The sequence below is a fragment of the Cydia fagiglandana genome, chromosome 19, assembly GCF_963556715.1.
Source record: "Cydia fagiglandana chromosome 19, ilCydFagi1.1, whole genome shotgun sequence".
Lineage (NCBI taxonomy): Eukaryota > Metazoa > Arthropoda > Insecta > Lepidoptera > Tortricidae > Cydia > Cydia fagiglandana.
Window position 1 is genome coordinate 2,716,527 of NC_085950.1, and position 24,237 is coordinate 2,740,763.

General features: G+C 38.9%; 2 protein-coding genes across 2 annotated transcripts in view; both read left to right on the forward strand.

Moving 5' to 3' along the window:
- LOC134673862 (zinc finger protein 239-like) overlaps window positions 1-12,182 on the forward strand; it is a 116,402-nt gene extending 104,220 nt beyond the window's left edge. The window contains exons 1-3 of the mRNA XM_063531904.1: window positions 9,769-9,854; window positions 10,117-10,182; window positions 10,407-12,182. Coding sequence (XP_063387974.1) covers window positions 10,155-10,182; window positions 10,407-11,563 — 1,185 coding nt within the window. The 5' untranslated portion in view covers window positions 9,769-9,854; window positions 10,117-10,154 and the 3' untranslated portion in view covers window positions 11,564-12,182. Of the gene's footprint in view, window positions 9,855-10,116; window positions 10,183-10,406 lie in introns of the transcript that reaches the window.
- Window positions 12,183-15,057: 2,875 nt separating this feature from the next.
- Window positions 15,058-24,237, forward strand: part of LOC134673874 (zinc finger protein 501-like) — a 62,031-nt gene continuing 52,851 nt past the window's right edge. The window contains exons 1-3 of the mRNA XM_063531926.1: window positions 15,058-15,240; window positions 15,337-15,463; window positions 16,853-16,921. Coding sequence (XP_063387996.1) covers window positions 15,112-15,240; window positions 15,337-15,463; window positions 16,853-16,921 — 325 coding nt within the window. The 5' untranslated portion in view covers window positions 15,058-15,111. The remainder of the gene's footprint in view (window positions 15,241-15,336; window positions 15,464-16,852; window positions 16,922-24,237) is intronic.

Below are 24,237 nucleotides of genomic sequence, written 5' to 3' on the forward strand. Positions count from 1 at the left end.
CCCCAGTATGTATCATCAGGTGAACTCGTAAGCTTGATTTACGACTGAATTTACTATCACAATGATTGCACGTAAAACGCTTCTCGCTGGTATGTGTCCTTTCGTGTCTTCGTAAATTAGAACTACTGCAATTGTAGTCGCAATGACTACATTCGTAAAGCTGTTTTCCAGTGATCATTCTCTGGTGCCTCCGTTTGTGCGTCTTCTGGTGACGTCGCAGGTTTGATTCAACACTGCACTTGAAGTCACAGTCGCTACACTCAAAAGCTTCTCCAGCAATGTGTATTGTTTGGTGTTTATGTAAATCACTTTTACACGAACTCGTGTAACTACAGTGACTACAATTGAAATTATTATCCAAAGAATGACTCTTTACATGAGTCTCTAAAGTTTTCTTGGAACTTGTCGTATACTCACATTCAGCACACATGAAATTTGAAACACCATGTTCGCTTTTCTCGTGTTTTATCACAAGGAATTCGGTTTGAAACGTAGAGCTACACAAATCACAAGCAAATGATTTTGATTCGGTCGACAAGTGTGTGTTTTCTATGTGTTTTCTTAAAATAGTCTTGTTTCTGAAATGCTTGCCACAGTCTTCGCAGTAGTATGGTTTGTCTCCACTGTGAACTATCGCGTCGTCGCGGAAGCGCTCGAGCACCACGGAACAAGCCATCGCGAGCTGTTCCCTGGCGCGGGCGGCGCTACCCTCCGAACACACTGAAACACAAATTAACAAAAAAATTTAAACAGATTACAACGCGTATAATTAATTTAACAAAAATTTCGACTTTGTCCAGGATTGTCATCAAATGTAATGGTCGGTGGTGGTGGTGGAGTGGATATGACGTCCGACTTTCAATCCGAAGGTCGCAGGTTCATATCTTGGCCACCAATACATTTTTGGAACTAATGTACGGAATATTTGTTTATAGTCCGTACATCCTGATAAAATCTGCATACATCAGAGAAGACATTCATAGGTGTAATTATGAATTGAATTGAATTATCATTTATTCACAAGAACATATGGTACATGGGATATTACAATAAAGATACTGAACCTTAATACATTCGGCCGTTAGGCATGTGAAAATTAGAGTTGGTTTAACCTAGTTAACCACTTAATCTAGTGCATGCATATTATTACTGAGTTAAATAAGTAATAAAAATAATTATAATGTTATTTAGTCAGAAATTATCGAACGGGAAGAGAGTTAATACAAAATAGATTTCCATCTTATATGTCGTTATATTACATTATTAATTTATTATTTTAAATGGGATGTGAACTGTGAAGTATATGAAATCTCCAACCCGCAGTGGGCCAACGTGGGGACTATAGCCCAAGCTCTCTCGCGCACGAGAGGAGGCCTGTGCCGTAGTATCGTGGTGTCGCAGTACTCACCCGACACGCAGTCCTCGTCACTCGCCGCGTCCGACACCTCCGACTTGACTGCCCGCTCCTCCACTACAACAACAACTCTACTTCATGCCATGTCTTACATAACGGTACAGTTGTATTTAAAATGAAATAGTATTAAATACTCGCGTTTGCGATTGTGGATTTACGCGATAGGTTTTCCCAATAAGACCAACATTTCCCTGTGGGTTAGAAGGTCAGATGGCAATCGTTTTCGTAATAACTAGTGCCTAAGCCAATTCTTGGGCTTAGTCGTTAAACGGAGGCCAGATTGAGTATCCACTTTTCGATACAGCTAGTATGGCGACGTGGGTACTTTAGTCGGGGCTCATACTGTACAATGGATCTTAAGTTACGAAAAGTCCTACCACAATCTACGGATAGCCTGGACTGGAGTACGAGACCTACAATAATTAAGAGATTTATATACATTACACATAAATATTACCAATTCACAGAAGTATCTTTATTTCGAAGATTATTTATAATTATAACATCCAGATTGATATATCCCGGTATATTGGTAGATTGGTTCACCGACTGGAAAACCTTCCCAATGCTACAATTTGTTTATTCTCTAATAATTAGTCACCGTTGCTATTCAAGTTGGTACTTACGCGACATCTCATCGCTTGTCTCATCTTCGTTCGATTCTGGCTTGATTATGAGCTCTTCATCTGAAACAAACATACTATTTGTAGCGTGTGTCGACGACTCAGGGATCTCGCATCCTGGCTCGGGTCGGGTCGTGCCTAGTGCACTAGATCTCATAGTTCAGTGTGGCAACGCTGCCAGGGCCGTAGGGGAGATTGGCTAGCAGCTGTGGGCCTTGTTACTACACTAAATATGATATAACACTTTAAAATCTCGCGTTCTGTACACATATTTAATTACACAAACGGGTCTACCGCAACGCAGCTGAAACGTCGGCAAATAAGGTAAAAATAATGAAGGTATATCGCGGTAAACCCGTTTATGTAATTAAATATACATTTAATCAGCGATTGAGATGGACCAAGCAGTTAATAGTGGGGCAGTATCATGACATTTGAATTTGTTTACAGCTCAAGAGAATAATCGGACATTACCATGCGTAATAATATCTTCGACAGCTATAAGACAATTTATCGACGCGAATGTTGAAGGCGTTTAGAGCGCCATAGTAAACAATATCTGAACAAACATTTTTTTTCCGGAATAATTTAAGTTTTATTTATATATCCGAACGAGTCTGAACAAAGTGAGTCTGATTTCCAGCCAAAATGTATGAAACAGCTAAATTGTTTTTTCGCGATTTCGCGGTTGGTTCCATAGTAAAATTGCTCAGTATAATCCCGAAACCTCCCTAGCAACTGGTGTATATGAAGCAGGTACTCACGCAACAGCGGCTCACCCTCGTCGCTCGCCCCGTCTCCGGCCGCCATGTTTAACCGGAGCATGTCATCTAGAGCAACAACACTATATTAAACCCCATGTTCTGCGCAGTAACCGGGACTGAGTGATTTTTGAATTAATATTAGCACAGAATAAATAATAGTACTAGGTACAGAGATTCACTCTCTAACTCTAACAAAACGCGTCTATTTCGACGCATATGACCGCAAGGTCCGTTCCGTAGCGGTGCGTGGCAACTACTATACTACTGCTAGACACCAAAATTGGTGTAGGCCGCATGCACTTGTAGCGACGCGACGAAATCGCGGAGTGAGCCACGCCTGGTAATCGTTGATTATGTCAAGAGATTTTTACTTTATAGTACAATTGTTTTCTAGAAGTAATTAATTTTTCTCTCACATTCTTTATTGTCCTTATACAAATGATAGCATTCAAATTTTTACAAAAGTTTCTGTTATCCCAATGTCCATAGCTTTTAAGTAACTTCACTGGGTGATTTAATGTTAAGTTAGCCAGCTGCTGCCTTCAGTCATCATAACAAATTTCTCATGCATCATCTCTTAGACAATAGTATGTCTGATGTGTCTTCTAATACTTAACAAGTATCTGAAGATTGCTAGCAACATCAGGTGTGGTAACTGCCTGTCAGCTTATTAAAAAAAATAATGACTATTTCTACCACCTGGACAGTTTCCTGAACAACTGGCCGGAGGAAACACCAAATCGAAAGTCATGGAAATTAAGGGGAGAGGCCTTTGCCCAGCAGTGGGACACTCAAATAGGCTAGAAAAAAAAATCTATCAGTAGAGGAGTAGACTCACCTGATACAGGCTCACTGGTCCCATCTCCGTCCTGCATATCAGGATCCTCAACTGCAGATTCTTCCTCTAGAGCAAACAAACACAACACACATCACATCATCTTCCTGTTATACTGGAGTCAGTTATGTAACGCTGCCATACATGACCCAAAAAATTTTTATTAAGCTATGAGCTTCATCACATCTGATATTTGAGTAATTCTAAGCATTTCTAGCCTGAAGTGGGGGGGAGGGTGGGATACAAAGACGGCCGCCATCCGTCATCTTTAAAAAAAATCTACTCTGATCCTGGTGGGTACTAGGGCAAGTTTGGTATCATTTTCGTATAAACCAAAGACGTAGAATTCATTGCTGATATTTGTTTTTTCAATTTCATAGTAATTTTACAAGAAAAACGTAAAAAGGTGAAAAATTTGGTTGGAGATTTTTGCTACGCGGAGCCGAAACTACAAAAGATAGAAAGTTGAAATTTGCACACTAGATTACATTTATAAAGTGTACAAGAGATAAGAAGCGATTTTGAGAAATTCAACCCCTAAGGGGGTTAAAAAGGGGATGAAAGTTTGTATGGGGTTCAAGTTTTATTTTAAGCTAGGAATTTGAAACTTCGTAAAACGATATATTATTAAAATACAAGAAAACTAATTTCAGCGTTTTTGAAAATTCATCCCCTAAGGTGGTAAAAAAGGAGTTGAAAGTTTGTATGGATATCAAAAAAATTTTCGAACGCGGGACTTGAATCTTTGTATTTGGGGATATTATTAAAAGACAGGAAAAGTAATTTCAGCGTTTTGTAAAATTCATCCCCTAACAGGGTTAAAAAGGGGTTGAAAGTTTGAATCCATTACAAATCCGAGTAGACACACATTTCTTATTGCCTCCCAGGCTTGAAATGCTTAGAATTACTCAAGGAACATATGTGATGAAGCTCATAGCTTAATAAAAAATTTTTGGGTCAACTTTATAACTGCTTCCGCTATTATAGTTATGCTCACACAGCAATTGTAAAGAAGTACTACAACCAATTAAATTACTTTCTTTGAAAATATGTTAATTACTGTTATTTTAAATAGACACACTACTATTTAAAGCAAGCCCTGAGCACCTCCATTGCTTGTGTTAAATAGTGCTTCGGTAATTTTTTCCTTTGTACGTCAGTAGCAGGAGTTGCTAATTGGGCGAGGTGTTCAAAATTAGCTTGACACACTAAAGTGTGTTAAGCTTGATGGTCGCACCATACACACACCAGCTAAGGGTTGATCGCCCACTGCACACTAGATGATGTTATTGGACTTCTTCAAAGTTAAAAACCTAATTCAGATCATTTTAAACACATGGTCCGCTTAGCAACTTCTGCTGTTGACTGTATATGACGTTTAATTTGGTTTATAATTGTAAAGTAGTCCCATAACACTATCTAGTGGGCAGTGGGCAGTCAACACTTAGCTGGTGTGTGTGCGTGTGTGTATGGTGCGACCACAGAGAATATAATCACTACCATCAAGCACTGTAGATTAAAGTGTGATTGTAATATTTTTATTCATATTTTTCTGTACAAAATGACTAAACTTCACTAATACTCGTAGTTTGATGGATGGTGGTTCCCTACCTTTGACGTGGCTCGCTCCCTGCAGCCACGCCCGCAGCTCCGCCTGGCTGCGCTGCACTTGCAGCTTGAAGTCGCTCGCGCCTCGCAGGCGGCCCACGCACGCCGAGCAGATGCCGCACGAGCCCGAGCCGCCCACCAAGAGCTGCAAGTTAAATTATTAAAAACAAAAATATCAAAATTTTCACAATTGTTGGTTTGTGTGGATGTTTCAATAACTAGAATTGTCTTTTACTTACATGTATATCGAAGCTCTCTTTGATCATGTCGGCATATATCTCCGTTTTGCCGTCATGTGTGTACGGCGTCGTCAGGTCCTTGTCCGGAGCACACCGCAGGCAGCAGCGACACGCGCGCGTCACGTCCATCACGGCAGCCGTGCGGTGCGCGAGAATAATTTAATGGACTTAAAACAAATACCCCAACGATACGAGTGTACGTACAGTGTGATATTACATTATATATTAGAGAAATGGCAGATAATTAACAAGAAAATGCAGCGTATCCGTATCGTATGAGCCGTGAGCCGTGTAGCGATAGCGTAAATAGTCCCATGACACTGACAGTTAACATTTGACAGTGACATATATCGGAGCAGGGGGGGGACACTCGGAACATAGTTAACGTCAGTAAAGATGGCGGATGATGGCGTCAATTTAGAAAGAAAGAAAAATTGCGTAAAGCAGACTTCCGATTATGCAAACTACGTCATTACATGTGTCACTATAAAATTGATACAATTGTAAGGCATTAATACAACATTGAGAAGGTTACATACCTAGTTTGTCAAGACCTTTCTTTATTTGTAATGTTGGTTACTTAGCAACTGTTGTTTACTTGTCAGACCAAAATAAATGTCGTAACTCGTAAACAAATTATATAAGATAATTATTCTCTATTAATTTTAAAGTGTAACCGAGTAAAAATGGAGCAAGCATTAAATACGAAAATAGGGAAATTAGCCTCCCAATATTACAACACCTGGAGGTTTAAAATTTTTAATAGTGCTCAAGAAAATGCCGGGAGGTTTAGATATTCTCGAAAGAAAAATGAAAAATTCCATCGTTAGCGCTCACTGCAAATAGCGATGAAAAGGACCTGTGTATAAGTTCGAAACTATAATAGTGCAATTTTAATTTTGGTGACGACAAACATGTACTATGACATTCTGCAAAAAAAATCGTGCGTCTTGATTCCGCTAAAGACACGTCGTGGGAGGAACTGGAGCGCATATTATGGAGGTACCTGCTTAGACAATGGATATAGAGTCAGAAGCTGCAAGCGGTAGATTCCTGCTGTTAATAGGTACTATCTGTATATACCAAATTGAAGGCAATAAAATACTTTACTATTACTTACTATTATGTTTCTGTTATATTCATTCCACTCTTTAAAACCTTTTCTACATAATATTAGGTCTACTTGGGCGTTTTACAAGTAAATTTTTTGTTTGACTTCTTGTAAACAATACAGTTATTTGTTACAAGAAACCAATAAAAAAATGGACTTTTAAACCGACCAAGTAGACCTAATATTATGTGGGACAAAAGTACACGTATGGATGCATATGTAGTTGTACACGCACACATACATACTTAGTTTCCGGGGAGAATCAGAGATGGCGCTTTCAAATGAGTTTCCATAAAATGCTTCAAGAGGGCTCTCTTTACCTATTATACTTACTTTACTCTTTGTATCGGAGCATTATCGGAGACTCAGAGTACGTTCAGAAAAAGTAGTAAGTCTAAAAGCTATAACAGACGGACGTACAGGACCGCGAAATTGATCCGAAGTGATCCGAAGCCTTTTCGAACTTGTGGTATACAGATTAATACAAAGTTTAAGGCTAGCCCGGACGAAATGATGAAATCTACCAATTTGATCAATGTACTTAGCCAATCGTTAACAGTCCATAGCGAATAAAACGCAACTGTCACTGTATGATAGAGATAAAGCCCCCTCCAGACTAAGCGCGTGAATCGCGGGCGAAGCCGCGAACGCGAGTGTGGAGTCCAGAACGCAGACCTGCGAAATCGACTCCACACTCGCGTTCGCGGCTTCGCCCGCGATTCACGCGCATAGTCTGGAGGGGGCTTAAGAATAAAGACTAAGATAATGAAAGGGAAAGATGACTGCACTATGGCTACGCGCCCAGAAAAGAATTAGGGGTCAAGCCCATACAGATATATCCATTTGTGTCATTCAAACGCTCATTTAACGCTCGTTGAAAAAGCTCTCGTGCGAATGGGGCCTCAATTTCATCCAACTGGACTACAACTAGCCTTTAACTATTTTTTTATATATGTACGATCGAAGAGGCTTCGGACTAAGTTCGCGGTCCAGTACGTCCGTCTGTTTTAGATTTTAGACTTAATACTGAACGTTCCCTGCAAGTTCCCTGCGACTCCGCTATCTGTCACTGTCAAATGTTAACTGTTAGTGTCATGGGACTTTTACGCTACGCGCATGCAATACGGCTCATACGATACGCAGCTTTTTCTTGTTAATTATCTGCTATTTCTCTAATATATAATCTAATAGCACACTGTACGTATACTCGTATTGTTGTGGTATTTGGTTTAAGTCCATTGGAGCATTCTCGCGCACCGCACGGCTGCCGTGATGGTCGTGACGCGCGTGTGTCACTGCTGTTTGCGGTGTGCTCCGGACAAGGACCTGACGACGCCGTACACACATCTCGGCAAAACGGAGATATATGCCGACATGATCAAAGAGTGCTTCGATATACATGTAAGTACTACTACTTAAATAGTGGAGTAATAGCAACCAGATTACTATAATTCGTTTTCTTTTGATAATTAATGTATATTAAACTTGCAGCTGGTACTAGGTGGCTCGGGCTCGTGCGGCATCTGCTCGGCGTGCGTGGGCCGCCTGCGAGACGCGAGCGACTTCAAGCTGCAAGTGCAGCGCAGCCAGACCGAGCTACAGGCACTGCTTGTTAAAGGTTGGCTTTAACAACTAATATAATTTTGTTCAACGCATAAGCATTTCCTTACGATTTGGCAATGCGGCCAGCCTTCTGGGCACACTGCCCATTGGGGGAGGTTTTTTATTTATAGGCTCTTTATTTTAAGTTTATTCAGTTTAGAGATAGTTTGTATCATTATTTATAAGCTAATTTAATGTTTTATATTTATTTTTACCACACCAGCTCGGAAAGGCTTACTTTGCACTTCAAAAACTGATAGCAAAGTTGCATTTTTTTTCACATGTGAGGCAAAGTAATCAAATCCTAATTTTGAGTTAGTATTTGTTTGCTGGTAGAATTGACTTTTAAATATGATGATTTTGGATGATAAATATATAATAACATTCATTTGGATTTGATTTGGTTTGATTTTGTTGATATTTTACATTTAATATTTGCTTCGGGTTGGTGTGGTGAAAATTTTTGTGTTTCACTCTTGGGCAAATTTTGTTTAACCCTCGTGCTTTAAAACCCTCGCAACGCTCAAGATTCCATTTTTCGAACCACTCGCTACTTGTGTGTAATTTTGGAATCTTTCGCTTGCTTGGGTATCAATATTAGCACAAGCGGTTAAACAACAATTTTGCCCCCTTGTAGAACTAATAACTATTGATACTTACACATTATCTGTTATTAACATGTTTGGTGTGTCAAGAAAGTAATGATCTAAATTAATTTTATTTATTTAAATCACTATAAAATTTACGAGTTATACATGCTACTACACAACATCTATAAGTCATTATGCTTCAGTTTAGGATTACTTTCTAACATGTAAAATAAATTCTCAATTGATTGGTTTATATAACCTATGACCAAATTGTCTGTCAGTATACTCTACCTCAAGAAATAGAAGGTAGAGAGTTGAAATTCTCTTCATTTTTATTATTAAATAACATTTCTTGTGTTGTTCAGCGGAGTCTGCGGTCAAACCTGAGCAGAGTGATGATGGTGCAGATGATGATTCTGAGTTTGATGTGTTATGTAAGTACTCGTCTGTTGACATAATTTTAATATATAACTATAAATATAATACTGTTGTCTTTGTTACTGCAATGTCCCCGTATGTATATCACGTGTCACACTGCAAGATGGAGCACATAAGACAACTAACAAGCTCACTACACTTCAGGACACCCACATTACTGTAGTATAGGTGTGGCCGCTTATGACAGTTGCATAAACTTGTAGGAATATTCTCACTACTTATAGTTACTACCAAGTAAATGTAAAATGTTTTTTGTTTGTACCCAAGAGTAACAACTAAAAGAAAACATTGCTATCACCATTTTTTCCTTTTGAGGTACGGAACCCTAAAAAGAAAAACAATGGAGGTGTCACATTTCGTGACCACCCCAAAACCTTTTCTACGGTTTGTTTTGATGTCAATATCAATTGTGTGGCATTTCAGGCTGTTTAGTGAAATCCGTTTTTTCTATTAAAGATTATACAAGTTGAACTGCACGGATGTGTGGTGACCTGACTCTTTGTGAATGCTTCATGAAGCGGTGTTTGTTCTGATGTTTATAGTTTATATAATGAAGTTTTGCTTCAGATGAGGACCTCATACGGGTAGTGCAGTCGGAGGTCGGCGAAGAGAAGAGCAAGGAACTTGTGGGTGAGTTCATGTTTTGATTCAAAAATGTATCATTCAAAAATGTATTCTTAATTACTAATAGTTAGCTAGCAAATATTACTATAAGTATGCGTAATTACGATGTAAAAAAATATATTACTGCTATCATTTTCCCTTAAAGAATAAGTTTATTTGTTACTGTTAATTTAGAAATAAACAATTTATTTCTTTTATACCACACATTTGTAGTACACAAAAATATTTTATTGAGTACACGTAACACATCTCCTCGTTATTGTTCCAGATGTAGACCCCCTCGTCAAGTCGGAGACGGATGATGTGATGAGTGACGGCGACTCGTCAGCGGCGGGTTAGTGCTGTCATGTTGTCCTGCTCTTCTCCTTCCTGCCACTATACATTCATAATGATATTCAGAGGATATCCGTGGTCGTGTACGATGTATATAATTTGAGTAGGAAAGGCGTAATTCGTTACATATACTTATCATCACAAATGTGGTTTTAGGGAAAACAAGCTAATTTACCGCTATTTTTTCTATCGACGCAAATGCATTGCTTAATATTTGTGTTTCAGTGTGTTCGGACGGCAGCGCCGCCCGCGCCAGGGACCAGCTCGCGATGACTTGTGTCGTGGTGCTCGAGCGCCTCCGCGGCGACGCGACTCTTCACAATGAAGCCAAACCATACGGCTGCGAACACTGTGGCAAGCATTTCAGAAACAAGATTTTCTTAAGAAACCACGTAGTAAACACACACTTGTCCACCGGACCAACAGCATTTGCTTGTGATTTTTGTAGTTCTACTTTTCAAACCATATTTCTTATAATCGAACACGTGAAAAGCGAACACGGTGTTACAAATTTCATGTGTGCTGAATGTGAGTATACAACAAGTTCCAAGAAAAGTTTGGAGACTCATTTAAAGAGTCACTCAGTTAAGAATAATTTTAATTGTAGTCACTGTAGTTACACGAGTTCGTGTAAAAGTGATTTACAGAAACACCAAACAATACACATGGCTGGAAAACCTTTTATGTGTAGCGACTGCGATTTCAAATGCAGTGTTGAATCAGATCTGCGACGTCACCAGAAGACGCACAACCGGAGACACCATACTGGCGAGAAACGATATACATGCAGCTACTGTGATAAACAATATACTAATAAATCAAGCTTACAATATCATTTGATGGTACATACTGGGGCGAAGCCATTTCAATGTAGCCACTGTGATTATAAATGTAAGTCGAAATCACGCTTAAAATTACACCAGAGGATACACACTGGAGAAAAGCCTTACAAATGTAGGCATTGTAACTACAAAAGCACAAATAGTTCCGGCTTACGACTCCATGAAAAGACACATACTGGCGAGAAACCTTATCAGTGTAATGACTGTGAATACAAATGCAGAGATAAATCAAATTTAAAATTACACCTGATGATACATACTGGGGCTAAGCCATTAAAATGTAGCTATTGCGACTACAGGTGCAGGCAGAGAGCAAACTTGTTAGCACACCAGAACATACACACCGGAGGCAGAGAGAAGCCGTTCAAATGTAGTGATTGCGATTACAAGTGCAGGACTAGTTATAAGTTACGAACACACGAAAGGACACACACTGGTGAGAAACCTTTCACATGTATGCATTGTGATTACAAATTCAGTCAAAAATCCAACTTACAACGTCACCAGAAGATGCATACTGGGACGAAGCCTAAAAAGTAATAATTGCAACTAACAAGAGCAGCCTGAAACAGCACCTGCGAAGACACCTAAAACAAAGTAATGAAGGACTGCATCTCCATATAAACGGAGTCCTCCTATTTCTCTCTGGATATTGCGGTGCCAACTGCGGCTTGAGATGGCGGTGTTAGAAAATATAAATAAGTAGTTTATATTTAATTTTTATTACAAGAGTTTACAAGAAAACATAATAAATAAAATAAAATAGCCGTTTTTTCTAGCAAATTTTAACATTGTTTGGTGTTTAGAATTAGTCTTAAGTTAGTCTTAACTTATAATTTTATGATGTTAGTTCTAAAATAATTTTAAATGAATTTTAATATTTAGCAAGAACCCATCTTCGCAGGTGAAGGCCTCCTCCAGAGTTTTCCACTCATCTCTATCTTGAGCAATTTGCATCTAGTTTTGACCAGCGTTATTTTTTATTTCGCCTTCCCATCTAGTAACAGGTTTTCCTATACCCCGTTTTCCTAGTGGTAGTTAATTATACATGTCCTTAATTAAAAAGTGCTATTTTATGCTACACTTAAGCTCTCTCCTTACAAATGATACCACAGTTTGGTCAGTGCTGTTTATATCAATATTTAAAAAAAAGTTTGAATTAGAGAATACACAACTAGGGGTGCTACTGTTGCGCGGTCAGTTCAAAATAAGTAAGTTTAATTTTGTTATTTTACAAATGTTACTTGGTATTTCGAAAATTGTGCCATTGTAAAGTAATAGAGACATGGATATTGGAGAAACATAGTGTAATTAAATAAATATTTTGTTTTATTTGTTAGGAAGACAGCTAGAATAACAAGTGAAGTTTGTGCCGAAAGAGAAGAGTCGTAGGATTTAAGGGTGTTCCGGGGCTATTTTATGGTTTTTGTTATGCTGTTGCTGACAACACTGTCATGTAATTATAGTATGACACATGATACTTGAATCCCTTTGTTCTGGCTTTTTGCCACGCTCACTAAAGGGAGCCCTGTGTCATCTCAGCAACCAAATCCAATGAATTAGCACAGCCACTGGTAAGGACTGCCTTTTCACCTTCTACCCAAATCAGGCGTAGCTTACTCCGCGATTTCGTCGCTTTGCTACAGGTAGCTAAAACTACATCCGTTCCACCTCAATTTTGGGGAAAGCCATAAGCCGCGCGTGGCGCTGTCGCCACCTAGCGGCCATATCTGTGCTGATTGTAACAGACGCGTTTTGAGAGTGAGTCTTCTGGTCCTAGTATTATTATTTATTCTGTGCCCAAAGGTTAAAACCAACTCTTGTTTTTATGTGTCAGAAACAACATTGACAGTTTTTTTCAGTAGAATTGAAAAAAAAATTAAAATTAGTTAAAGAATCTGCCCATAGGCCCAACTGTTATATTAGTGCAAAACTAAATAAGGTCTAATTTATTACCTAATCTGCCCAGACCAACAGTTATTTTTACAGGATATGGTAAGTAAATTGGGTAGGTAATCGAACAGTCATTATAGTATAGGGGACATTCGGATCTCATGATATCAAACATCGTCGAAAGTACGGGTAAATATGAAGCTAATTTCTATTAATTTCGGGGGAAGCGCTTGTATATGGCTTGTATGGCCAGGGGTGCGAAACTCCTGACTTCGGTCAAACGCCAAACTCGGCTCAGCATTGCTACGAGCCAAGATGGAGCCAAGACCCCAACTCTGTCTGTTCTCTTTGACGGCGCAGCAACTAGTATCATTTCTCTCTCCTTGCTCTTTTAAAAATGCCGTTTGTCAAAAAAGGACAACCATACTGTTGACAAGATGGACTTCAAATCCAAGTGTTCCCTTTTTAGGTAGACCCAGGTTGTGTATGTGTGCGTAGAAACGTATATGTGTGCTCTTTTAGGGATGTGAAAAGTCGATTTTAATCATGTTATATATCGATAAACGCTACACAGCGGAACGCAATAGCGATTAATTGAAGCTTCAATATCTTCGTTAAACAACATAATTGCAATGCGAATGGATAATGAATATATTATAATATAGTAAAATAATTCAATTAGTGCGGAACACCTATTATTGTAGGTACTTATTTATGTATTTTAATTAAACATCTGAACTTTCCCTTGGTTCCCTGCTGGGGCGTGACTATAAAATTGTGATCTATCAGATACCACAATAAAGAATAAAAGCGTTTTTGTTCATTTTAGGCATCGTTAAACCTTTGAAGTAAAATTAAAATTGCAAGAAATGTCGATAGTTTATCGATATGACTTTATCGATATGGCTACAGCAAGGTGGGCCTCATTGTTAATCTTCCACACATAGACTTACAATATATAGAGACGGGGTCTCAGCGAGCTGTCACTGTTGCCACTTTTGTTTAGTGTACGATTAACAATTTAACACCACCTTGCAGTAGCCATGTCGATAAAGTCATATCGATAAACTATCGACATTTCTTACAATTTTAATTTTACTTCAAAGGTTTGACGATATCTAAAATGAACAAAAACGCTTTTATTCTTTATTGTGGTTATCAGATCACAATTTTATCGTCACGCCCCAGCAGGGAACCAAGGGAAAGTTCAGATATTTAATTAAAATACATAAACACCTACTAAGATATGTGTTCCGCAATAATTGAAATATTTTATTATATTCTAATATATTTATTATTCATTAGCATTTCAATTATGTATATGTTTAACAAAGATATTGAAGCTTCAATTAATTGCTATTTCGTTCCACTGTGTAGCATTTATCGATATATAACATGATTAAAATCGACTTTTCACATCCCTAAAAGAGCACACATACACGTTTTTACGCACACATACACAGCCTGGATGCATCAAAAAAGGCAACACTTGATTTGAAGTTCACCTTGTCAACAGTATGGTTGTCCTTTTTTGACAAATGGCAATTTAAAAGAGCGAGGAGAGAGAAATGATACTATAGTTTGTTTTTTTTAGCATTAGAAAGAACTTCGCAGAAGTAAGCTTGTGGTTCCAAATCCGGCACTTTTAACGGTAATAATTTGAAGTAAATTATATGTATTGACCGTGCTACATCAGATAATTCAATAATTATTAAGAATTAAAGAGGCTGATAGAAACTGTACGCTTACTTCTGTGGAGTTCTTTCTAATGCTAAAAAAAACGAACTATAGTTGCTGCGCCGTCAAAGAGAACAGAAAAGGTAGGGGCCTTGCTTCCACACGACCGAACAGTCTTTGGACCGAAATCGCGGTCAGGTAAGCCCGTCTGGATAACCCCTTATATAGCTTTTAGACTTATATAGGTACTACTTTTTCCGAACGAAACGTTCTGCGCTTCCGGTAACTGTCACTGTCAGACGTGTCATTTCTCTTTACACAGGTAAAGACGGGGAGTACGCTGTTTTTTTATTATTGCTAATAGTTATTAGGTACTTACTTATTCTGTGCTTCTAACTGACTTTAGCAAACGCCCTAGAGGGTGCTATTTTTTCTAATATAATAATAGCACTGAACGTTCGTATTGTTGTGGTATTTAAGTCCATTGGAGCATTCTCGCGCACCGCACGGCTGCCGTGATGGACGTGACGCGCGCGTGTCGCTGCTGCCTGCGGTGTGCTCCGGACAAGGACCTGACGACGCCGTACACACATCTCGGCAAAACGGAGATATATGCCGACATGATCAAAGAGAGCTTCGATATACATGTAAGTATTAGTAAGACAATCTAGTTATTGAAACATCTACACAAACCAACAATTGTGAAAATTTAGATATTTCTGTTTGAATAATTTAACTTGCAGTTGGTAGTGGGCGGCTCGGGCTCGTGCGGCATCTGCTCGGCGTGCGTGGGCCGCCTGCGAGACGCGAGCGACTTCAAGCTGCAAGTGCAGCGCAGCCAGGCGGAGCTGCAGGCACTGCTTGTTAAAGGTTTAACAACGAATTTTAACTATCTGGGCCCAGTTTTATAAAGTTACAAGTTACAAGTTTACAGGCGTTTACTGGCAACACTTCCTCCGTTTTTTACAATTTGCGTTTTATAAAAGTACCGTGTTACAAATTTACAAGTTACAGGTACAAGTGCCTGTAGCTCAACCATAGACGAAAATATGGGAGATTAATAGTTTTAAACTCATAATCGAACAAGCGTTTTATAAAAATATTGTAAATTACAAGTGTAGATTGGTAAACTTGTAACAAAAACTGACATACGTCTTGAGTCCTGTAACAGCACAACAGCAGCTACTTGTAGTGTGTCTGATTCGCTCTTTTGCTCGTAATTCTTAAGTTTAATTAAAGTTATTCGTTTTCTGAAAGATTTTAAACTGTACTCTTTATTGTTAGGCACTAACGCCAAAGATTGTGCCAGGGCATGCATACTTTTCCATGCACTGACCTTATCAGTTTTTGTTAATGTATCTGAAATATATAGTAAATAGGAAATGAAGTGACAATGTGTTTGATATTGATTTTATTAATGATTCGTTTTATTTCATCTACTAGGAAACGGAAAGGGATTGGTGCCGATATTTGTCGTTGATTTATTAGCATTCGTCTCTTTATTTAAGTATAGTGCATTCACATTATGGTAAAGTGTACTATTCATAATTTTCGATACACAGCATACTTATCTTTGAGCCACTACCGAAACGATACATTGTAATGTGAAACAGTACTTATTTACTTATTAGGTAAATATTTCATTAAATCTAACTTAATCTGAATCTGAAAACGGCCCGAAAAGTATATCCTTGGCATCAAACACCGCTCTCAACCACTCGATTTCTCCTTCATTTCTGGCCATTTTTCCAATACTTAACAGCAAACAATAACACAGCATTTAGTAGAGCACAGAGTATCTATGAATTCTATGACAGACATTTTTTTTAAATAGTGATGTCCTTCGCACCTGTAAATTTCACATGTAATCGAGATTGACCGTGGTGCTTTACAACTGTAATTATCTATGTGTATTTATAAAACACCTGTAGCCGTACACAGTGCATTACAGGTGCCTGTAGCCTGTACTCTTGTAACCTGTAACTTGTAACTTTATAAAACTGGGCCCTGTACTTCATGTCTGTTTGATGTGTCAAGAAAATAATGATCTAAAATAAAATCACAATAAATGTAGTGGTTAGTGGTTACTGATATATGCTCCTACACAACATCTGTTAATCAATTTGCTTCAGTTTGAGAATACTTGTTACACTTTTTACGGTTCCAATTAATCCAATCCCATATTACCTATTACCAAACTGTCAGCAGACCCTCAAAACTAGAAGATATTAGGTAAATAATATTTCTTCTGTTGTTCAGCGGAGTTTGCGGTCAAATCTGAGCAGGCTGATGATGAAGCAGATGATGGTTCTGTGTTTGATGTGTTATGTAAGTACCTACACGTCCATTGACATAATTTTATTATAACATAACCTAAAAACAATACTCTTGCCTTTGTAACTGCAATGTCCTGCATGACAAAAGTACTGACATAAATATAGGGTGGGTTATATCAAAGAGAATATATAGTATAGAGGGGTCCATATTATTAACACTTTGACTACCGAGAACCCGCCTGGTAGGCACTCGTAATGTTTGCTCAGATGCCGGACAACCCGCCCAGCAGGTTCTTTTGTACGCAGATATAGACAACCGGTTTCTGGGGTAGTGCGCCGTTTTTTGCCCGGCTGCGAAAGTGTTAAGCATTTATGTACAATTATTTAATACTTGTACCAATAAACTTATTTAAAAATGTTTATTGAGTTATAGAGCAGTTCACTGGATCAGCTGTTGATGGAAAATATAACCAAAGACATATGTAAATTCGTATAAGATGAATAAAGTCTAAGGAAAAAACGTGCCTCGGAAATCAAGAAATAGTCATTCTCGCATAGATGGCGCGCATACACCTTTGGCCTATGCTTGGCTAGATAGTGTGACGACACCATTTCATATTTCAATACTTTAACACATAGATATCAGTTAATGAGCATGGGTCAAAACAATATAAAAATAATAAAATCATTTATCCATATATATAAATTTTTTATTTGTTAATTTTATGTGTTAATTTTGAGTTTTAGTTGCGTGTCAATAGATGGCAGAAAATTTGCAGTGACTACAAAATTGACAATGACAGGACCCCTCCATACTATCTATTCTTTTTGCTATTACTGAGACTCTGCTGTCTGTATGTCCAGGGCTGTCTTAAACTATGCTGGGGCCCTTGGGGGTTGTGCACAAATCACGCGAGGTGTTTTCGGCTACTTTTTGACCCCCCCACCCCCCTGCTGATATTTGGTGAGGTTTTTGGCTACCCCCCAATCCCGACACATCCTCGCGTCTATTTCTTTGAAATTTTTTCATTCGTCCTAATTTTAAGATAAATAGTATTGTAAAGTAAATAGAAACTCTTGTTTATCTTTCTATTTTCTAAGTGCAGAGTGAAGATTTATGTTTAACGAAACCGAGAAAAAGTATCTCCTCATGTGGTAGGTTTTTTCTTAGTTTCGTTCACTGTAGAAAAATACACGTGAGGTTTCCTTATACCCCCCTCCCCCAACGTGACCTATCGTGATTTTTCGTACGGAATCCTTAGTGCGCGAGTCCGACTCTCACTTGTTTCTTATAAAGACTGAAGTGACCTGACTCTTGGTGAATGCTTCATAAACCTGAGTTAGTTAATAGTTCGTTTTTTTTAAGCATTAGAAATAAGGTAAACAATCTTGATGTGTCTTTTAATTGAAAAACACATTTAAAAAATAACTTACGGCAAATATGTAGCAATTATGGATCTAATACGATAATTTATATTCTTCTGCTTTCATAAGTAATACTTACTGATTTTTTAAAAGCGTTTTTCAATTAAAAGACATGTCAAGATCGCTTAACTTCTTTCAAGTTCTTTCTAATGCTAAAAAAACTATATATAGTCTGTGGTTTGTATAATTAAGTTTTGTTTCAGTTGAGGAGCCTGTACTGATAGATCAGTCAGAGGTCGGCGAAGAGAAGAGCAAGGAACTGATGGGTTAGTTCATGTTTTGATACATATAATATGTCATATTGTAAAGGTGAAAGTTGTACCAACATGTTCCTAATCCTAATTCCTAATGTGCGAAACTGCACAACCTGTTTTTTATAATTTTTCACCACACCAGCTCGGAAAGGCTTACTTTGCACTTCAAAAACTGGTAGCAAAGTTGCATTTTATTCACATGTGAGGCAAAGTAATCAAATGCATATTTTGGGTTGTTTTCTTATGTTTAACGGTAGAATTGACTTTTAAATGATGGTTTTGGAGTCATTAGGATTTGATTTGGTCTGGTTTTTAATATTTCCTTCGGGTTGCTGTGGTGAAAATTTTTGTGTTTCACTCGGGGGCAGATTTTGTTTAACCTTCATGCTTTGAAACCCTCACAACCCTCAAGATTCCAGTTTTTGAACCACTCGCGACGCTCGTGGTTCAATTTTGGAACCTTCCGCTTGCTCGGGTTCCAATATTAGCACGAGCGGTTAAACAACAACTTTGCCCCATTGTAAAACAAATAAATATACGAGTATATTAACCTTTTTAACCGACTTCCATTTCATAGAAGGAGGAGGTTCTGTATTCGGTTGTGGCTATTTTTTTTTTTTTTCTATGTACGTTCACCGATTACTCCGACATCCGTAGTCCGATTTGAGTAATTCTTTTTTTGTTTGAAAGGAGCTACCTCCGAGTTGGTCCCATTTTAATTTGGTTCTGTTCTGATGATGGGATCCATGAGGAATCGAGGGAACTCCTTAAATTTTTAAAGGCACATGCATGGTGATTTAGGTGTTTTCTTAAGCAACTCGAGCATTTTCTCCCGAAAACCACCACTTTGATGAAGTAGACCTGATGATGATGATTGTTTTGATGATAATGATGATGATTTTTGAAATGTAGTATTTTCAGCGATTACTCCGGCACCTGTGATCCGATTTGAGTAATTCTTTTTTTGTTTGGAAGGAGTTACCTCCAAGGTGTTTCCGTATTATTTTTTGTTCTGGTCTGATGATGGAATCTATGAGGAATTGAGGAAACTCCTCAGTTTTTAAAGGCACGTGTAAAGTGATTTCGGTGTTTTCTAAAGTAACTCGAGCATTTGCTTCTGAAAACCGCCAATTTGATGTAGTGCAAGTGTAGCCTTACCACGAGTTTGACATTGACATATTCGCTAAGTTAGCGACGCTAACGTCTTCGTAACTTACTTTTTATGCATCTCGCTCGCACTAATATGCCAGTACGAGCGAGATGCAAAGAAAGTAAGTTACACACACGCTAGCGATGAAGTCAATGTCAAACTCTTGGTAAGCTGATAAGGCTATTTACTGATCGGGGGTTAGGGTTAGGAGTTAAGGGGTCGGGGAGTGGCGGCTGAAGGGCTGCTTGTTCAGGATCGAAGGGTTCATGGATCAGGGGTTGATGCGCTGTGAGGTCGAGTGATCGGGGGGTTGAGGGATTGGGTCAATGGCGGGGCGGAGGATGGATTTAGTGTAGTGACAGGAATTATAATTTCCCAGACGGACTCGAGAATATTCCTGATTACATATCTATTAAAGTGGGTACACGAATTTAGTGTTAATCATGATGTTGTTTTTCATTCATGCGTCGCGCTCTTAACAATGAGTTAAAACTAAAAATGGAAAAATAAAAACTTTTTACAAAAAAAAGAAAACCGACTTCAAAAAGGATGAAATAAAATATTATCCTTTTTAAGTCTATGCGTTACCAACTGATATGTTTGAAGTCGGTGCCAAGCCAAGTAGTAACAATACCCGTCAAAAATAATCAGCTTTATGACTATAAATCCCATTAGACTGTACTAATAACTATTATAAATGTGTAAGTAATTCTGTCTGCCTCTTTGTTGCCTTTTCATGGCTAAACAACTGACCCGCTTTAGGTGAAATTTGGCAAGAACGTAAATTCCTTGAATTGTTTTATATTTTGAAATGTAATAGTCCTCTGAATAAGGGACGGGAAATAACTTCAGTCCCAATCCCACGCTTGCATGCCGACAAACATGGTACGGACTGTGCCAAGAAGGTTTGATCGTGTGTTCTGAGGTGTGTTCTTAGGTACAGTCGACGTCAAAGATATGTATTATACACTTTTGCACCTTACTCCTTTGTAATAAGACGAAAAGTGTAAACATATTTTTTACGTCGATTGTACCTTCAGAAAGCACGTTCATTGTAAGGCAATCCAACGTACATCCTTATCGAATCGCACCAAATCATGGTATGCTTCAAAAGTTGGCTTGGCACCGACTTCAAACATATCAGTTGGTAACGCATAGACTTAAAAAGGATAATATTTTATTTCATCCTTTTTGAAGTCGGTTTTCTTTTTTTTGTAAAAAGTTTTTATTACGTATTTTTGTTTATGGTTTTTTAATACTCTTTTGTCTACTTTCCTATTTGTGGGATAACATTTTGTTTCTCAAAAGACCAGTCTGCCTTCTGGACTCCTACGTAAGCGACCACTTGCAAGCTACTACTATACGGATAGAAGATCGATCTGGACCCCTGAATATCTCAGCAATTTATTGCCCGCCTCGTCACTCCATAAAAGAGCCTATGTTCACGGACTTTTTCAAAACCTTGGGCAACCGTTTCGTTGCCGGAGGCGACTGGAATGCAAAGCACACCTTTTGGGGTTCCAGACTGACTGTCACAAGAGGGCGCGAACTAAAAAAGAGTGTCGACATGAATCATCTTGTACCACTATCCTCTGGAAAACCTACATACTGGCCTTCAGACAGCCGAAAAACTCCGGACCTGCTGGACTTCTTCATAACGAAGAACATATGCCAGCAATATGTTCAAATTACGTCCAGTCTCGATGGCTCATCAGATCATACTCCAGTAATCCTTACGCTAAGCGCGACGATTTTATCCCACGCTGGCAATCATGAATGTCTCTATAATCGCAAAACTGACTGGAACTACTTCCGAGATTATCTCAACAACAATATCAATTTAAAAATTCGCCTTAAAGATCATGAAGACGTGGAAAAGGCATGCCTATACATTACAAACCTAATTCAAGTGGCTGCGTGGCGCAGTACTCCTGAGCTAACAAAATCAACTAGCCATGCCTCAATTCCGATTCATATTCGTGAGAAATTAAGAGAAAAACGTCGACTTCGCCGAGTCTGGCAAACCTCGCGCCTCAAGGAGGACAAGACCCGTCTTAACCGAGCGATCAAGGAATTTAAAGAACTACTCTCTGACTGTACCAATGAAACTATCAAACGACGATTGGAAAATATGTCGCCTTCAGCTTGCGGTGAACACTCCCTCTGGAGAGCAACACGAGACCTGCAGCAACCTCAACAATGTATTCCGCCTCTCAGGACTGCCAACACCTGGGCACGAACCGACTCAGAAAAAGCTGAACTATTTGGCAACCACCTAGCTGAAGTCTTTAAACCCAATGATGCAACCACTCCAGAAGATGCTGAAATAGACCTGATAATCAATCAAGACCTGCAGTTATGCCTACCCCTGCGACCAACATCTCCTGGGGAACTATCAAAAGAAATTGCGACTATGGATCCTAAAAAAGCTCCAGGCTTCGATTTAATAACTCCTAAAATACTTAAAGAGCTGCCCAGGAAATGTATTGTATTTCTCGCAATCCTCATCAATGCCACATTTAGAGTTTGTCACTTTCCTGCTCTATGGAAGGTATCCCAAATTGTTATGATACACAAGTTTGGTAAACCGACCACCGAAGCGTCGTCCTATCGCCCCATAAGCTTGACTCCGGTCCTATCAAAACTCTGGGAGAGGATCATTTTAACCCGTTTAAAATATCACCTAGACGAACAACAGACCATACCTAACCACCAATTTGGATTCCGCAAGCAGCACTCAACTGTTGAACAAGTTCACCGAGTATACTATTCAATACGACAATGTTTTGAACGCAAGGAATACTGCTCGGCAGCATTTCTCGATGTACAACAGGCCTTTGACCGGGTGTGGCACAAAGGACTCCTTTATAAAATCAAGAAACTATTACCACACAGTTTTTATCCAATAATGGCATCGTATCTTCATGAAAGGATGTTCCAGGTGAAACAAGGTGAAGCTAGATCTTCTCTACATTTCTGCCGTGCAGGTGTACCTCAAGGATCCGTTCTTGGCCCTATACTATATAATATATTTACTTGTGACTTACCCCAGTCTAACAACATTCATGTGGCCACCTTTGCTGATGATGCTGCATTTCTCGCGTGCCACAACGATCCTAATGTAGCAAGCAGAATTCTGCAAGCTCAGCTTGACAAAACCTACGAATGGTTAAATAAATGGCGTATCAGGGCTAGTGCCCCTAAATCACATCACATGACTTTTACACTAAGGCGTGAAACTTGCCCACCAGTCAAACTAGGAGATTCTGAATTGCCGCAACCATCCTGCGTCAAATACCTTGGGTTCTACTTGGATAGAAGAATGACCTGGAAGGAACATATAAAACACAAACGAGGAGAAGTCAACAACAGATTCAGAAACCTACTATGGCTCCTTGGTAGACAATCCGCACTATCTCTGAGCAACAAATTAAGAGTATATTGCTCAATCATTAAACCAATCTGGACATATGGGATCCAGATATGGTCTTCTGCTAGCAAATCAAACATCCTCTGCCTTCAAAGAGCCCAAAATAACATTTTAAGGGTTTTGTGCGCTGCACCTTGGTTCACTCGTAACAGTGAAATCCACGAATACCTAGAAATGCGGACTGTCCTTGAAGAGGCAAAACGCTATAATGATATCTACAAGGATCGCCTGATCATGCATCCAAATCCACTGACCATCCCATTACTTAAACCGGACTATGTCAGGCGACTTAAAAGAGCTGATGTGCTGGATATTTAATGGAGGGTAGGGCAATGGCCCTATCATTCTGGAAACGTCATATATATTTCCCTGATCCAATCTGATTATAGTCTTGCGACTGATTGCAGATATTATATAAGAAAAAAAAAAAAAAAAAAAAAAAAAAAAAAAAAAAAAAAAAAAAAAAAAAAAAAAAAAAAAAAAAAAAGACCAGTGCCTTATTGTTACAGTCGTCTACAGAATCTGCACGCTAAACAGGCCAAAATGGCGCTCTCAAGCATTAACCAAACTAAAGGCCTGGGTTTTTGCAAATAGAACCCTTAGCATGCCCCCACAGATGACACGCACACTCAATGTCACTTTACTAAACTGTACACAGTAGAAATACCTCCTAGAGACAAATGGACTAATGACCAAATGTTCGTCGAAGAGGGAAGCCTTATTTGGTATACGGATGGTTCCAAGAAAGGCAATGATGTGGGATGTGGGATCTATGGTGAGAGACCTAAGTTCAGAGCTAGCGTCAGCATGGGTACACAGGCCTCAATCTTCCAGGCAGAAGTCTTCGCCATCAACAAATGTGCGGAGATCAACCTGGATAGAAACCTAAGACACCAGCATATCTACATCAACTCAGACAGCCAGGCTGCTCTGCTAGCACTAGAATCTCTTGAGTCAAACTCAAAACTAGTCCAGAACTGTAAATCAAACCTAAATGCACTGGCTTATTCCAACAAAGTTATACTTAGATGGGTACCAGGGCACTCCGACATTAACGGAAACGAAGAAGCGGATGAACTTGCTAGAAAGGGCGCAGACACACCCCTGGT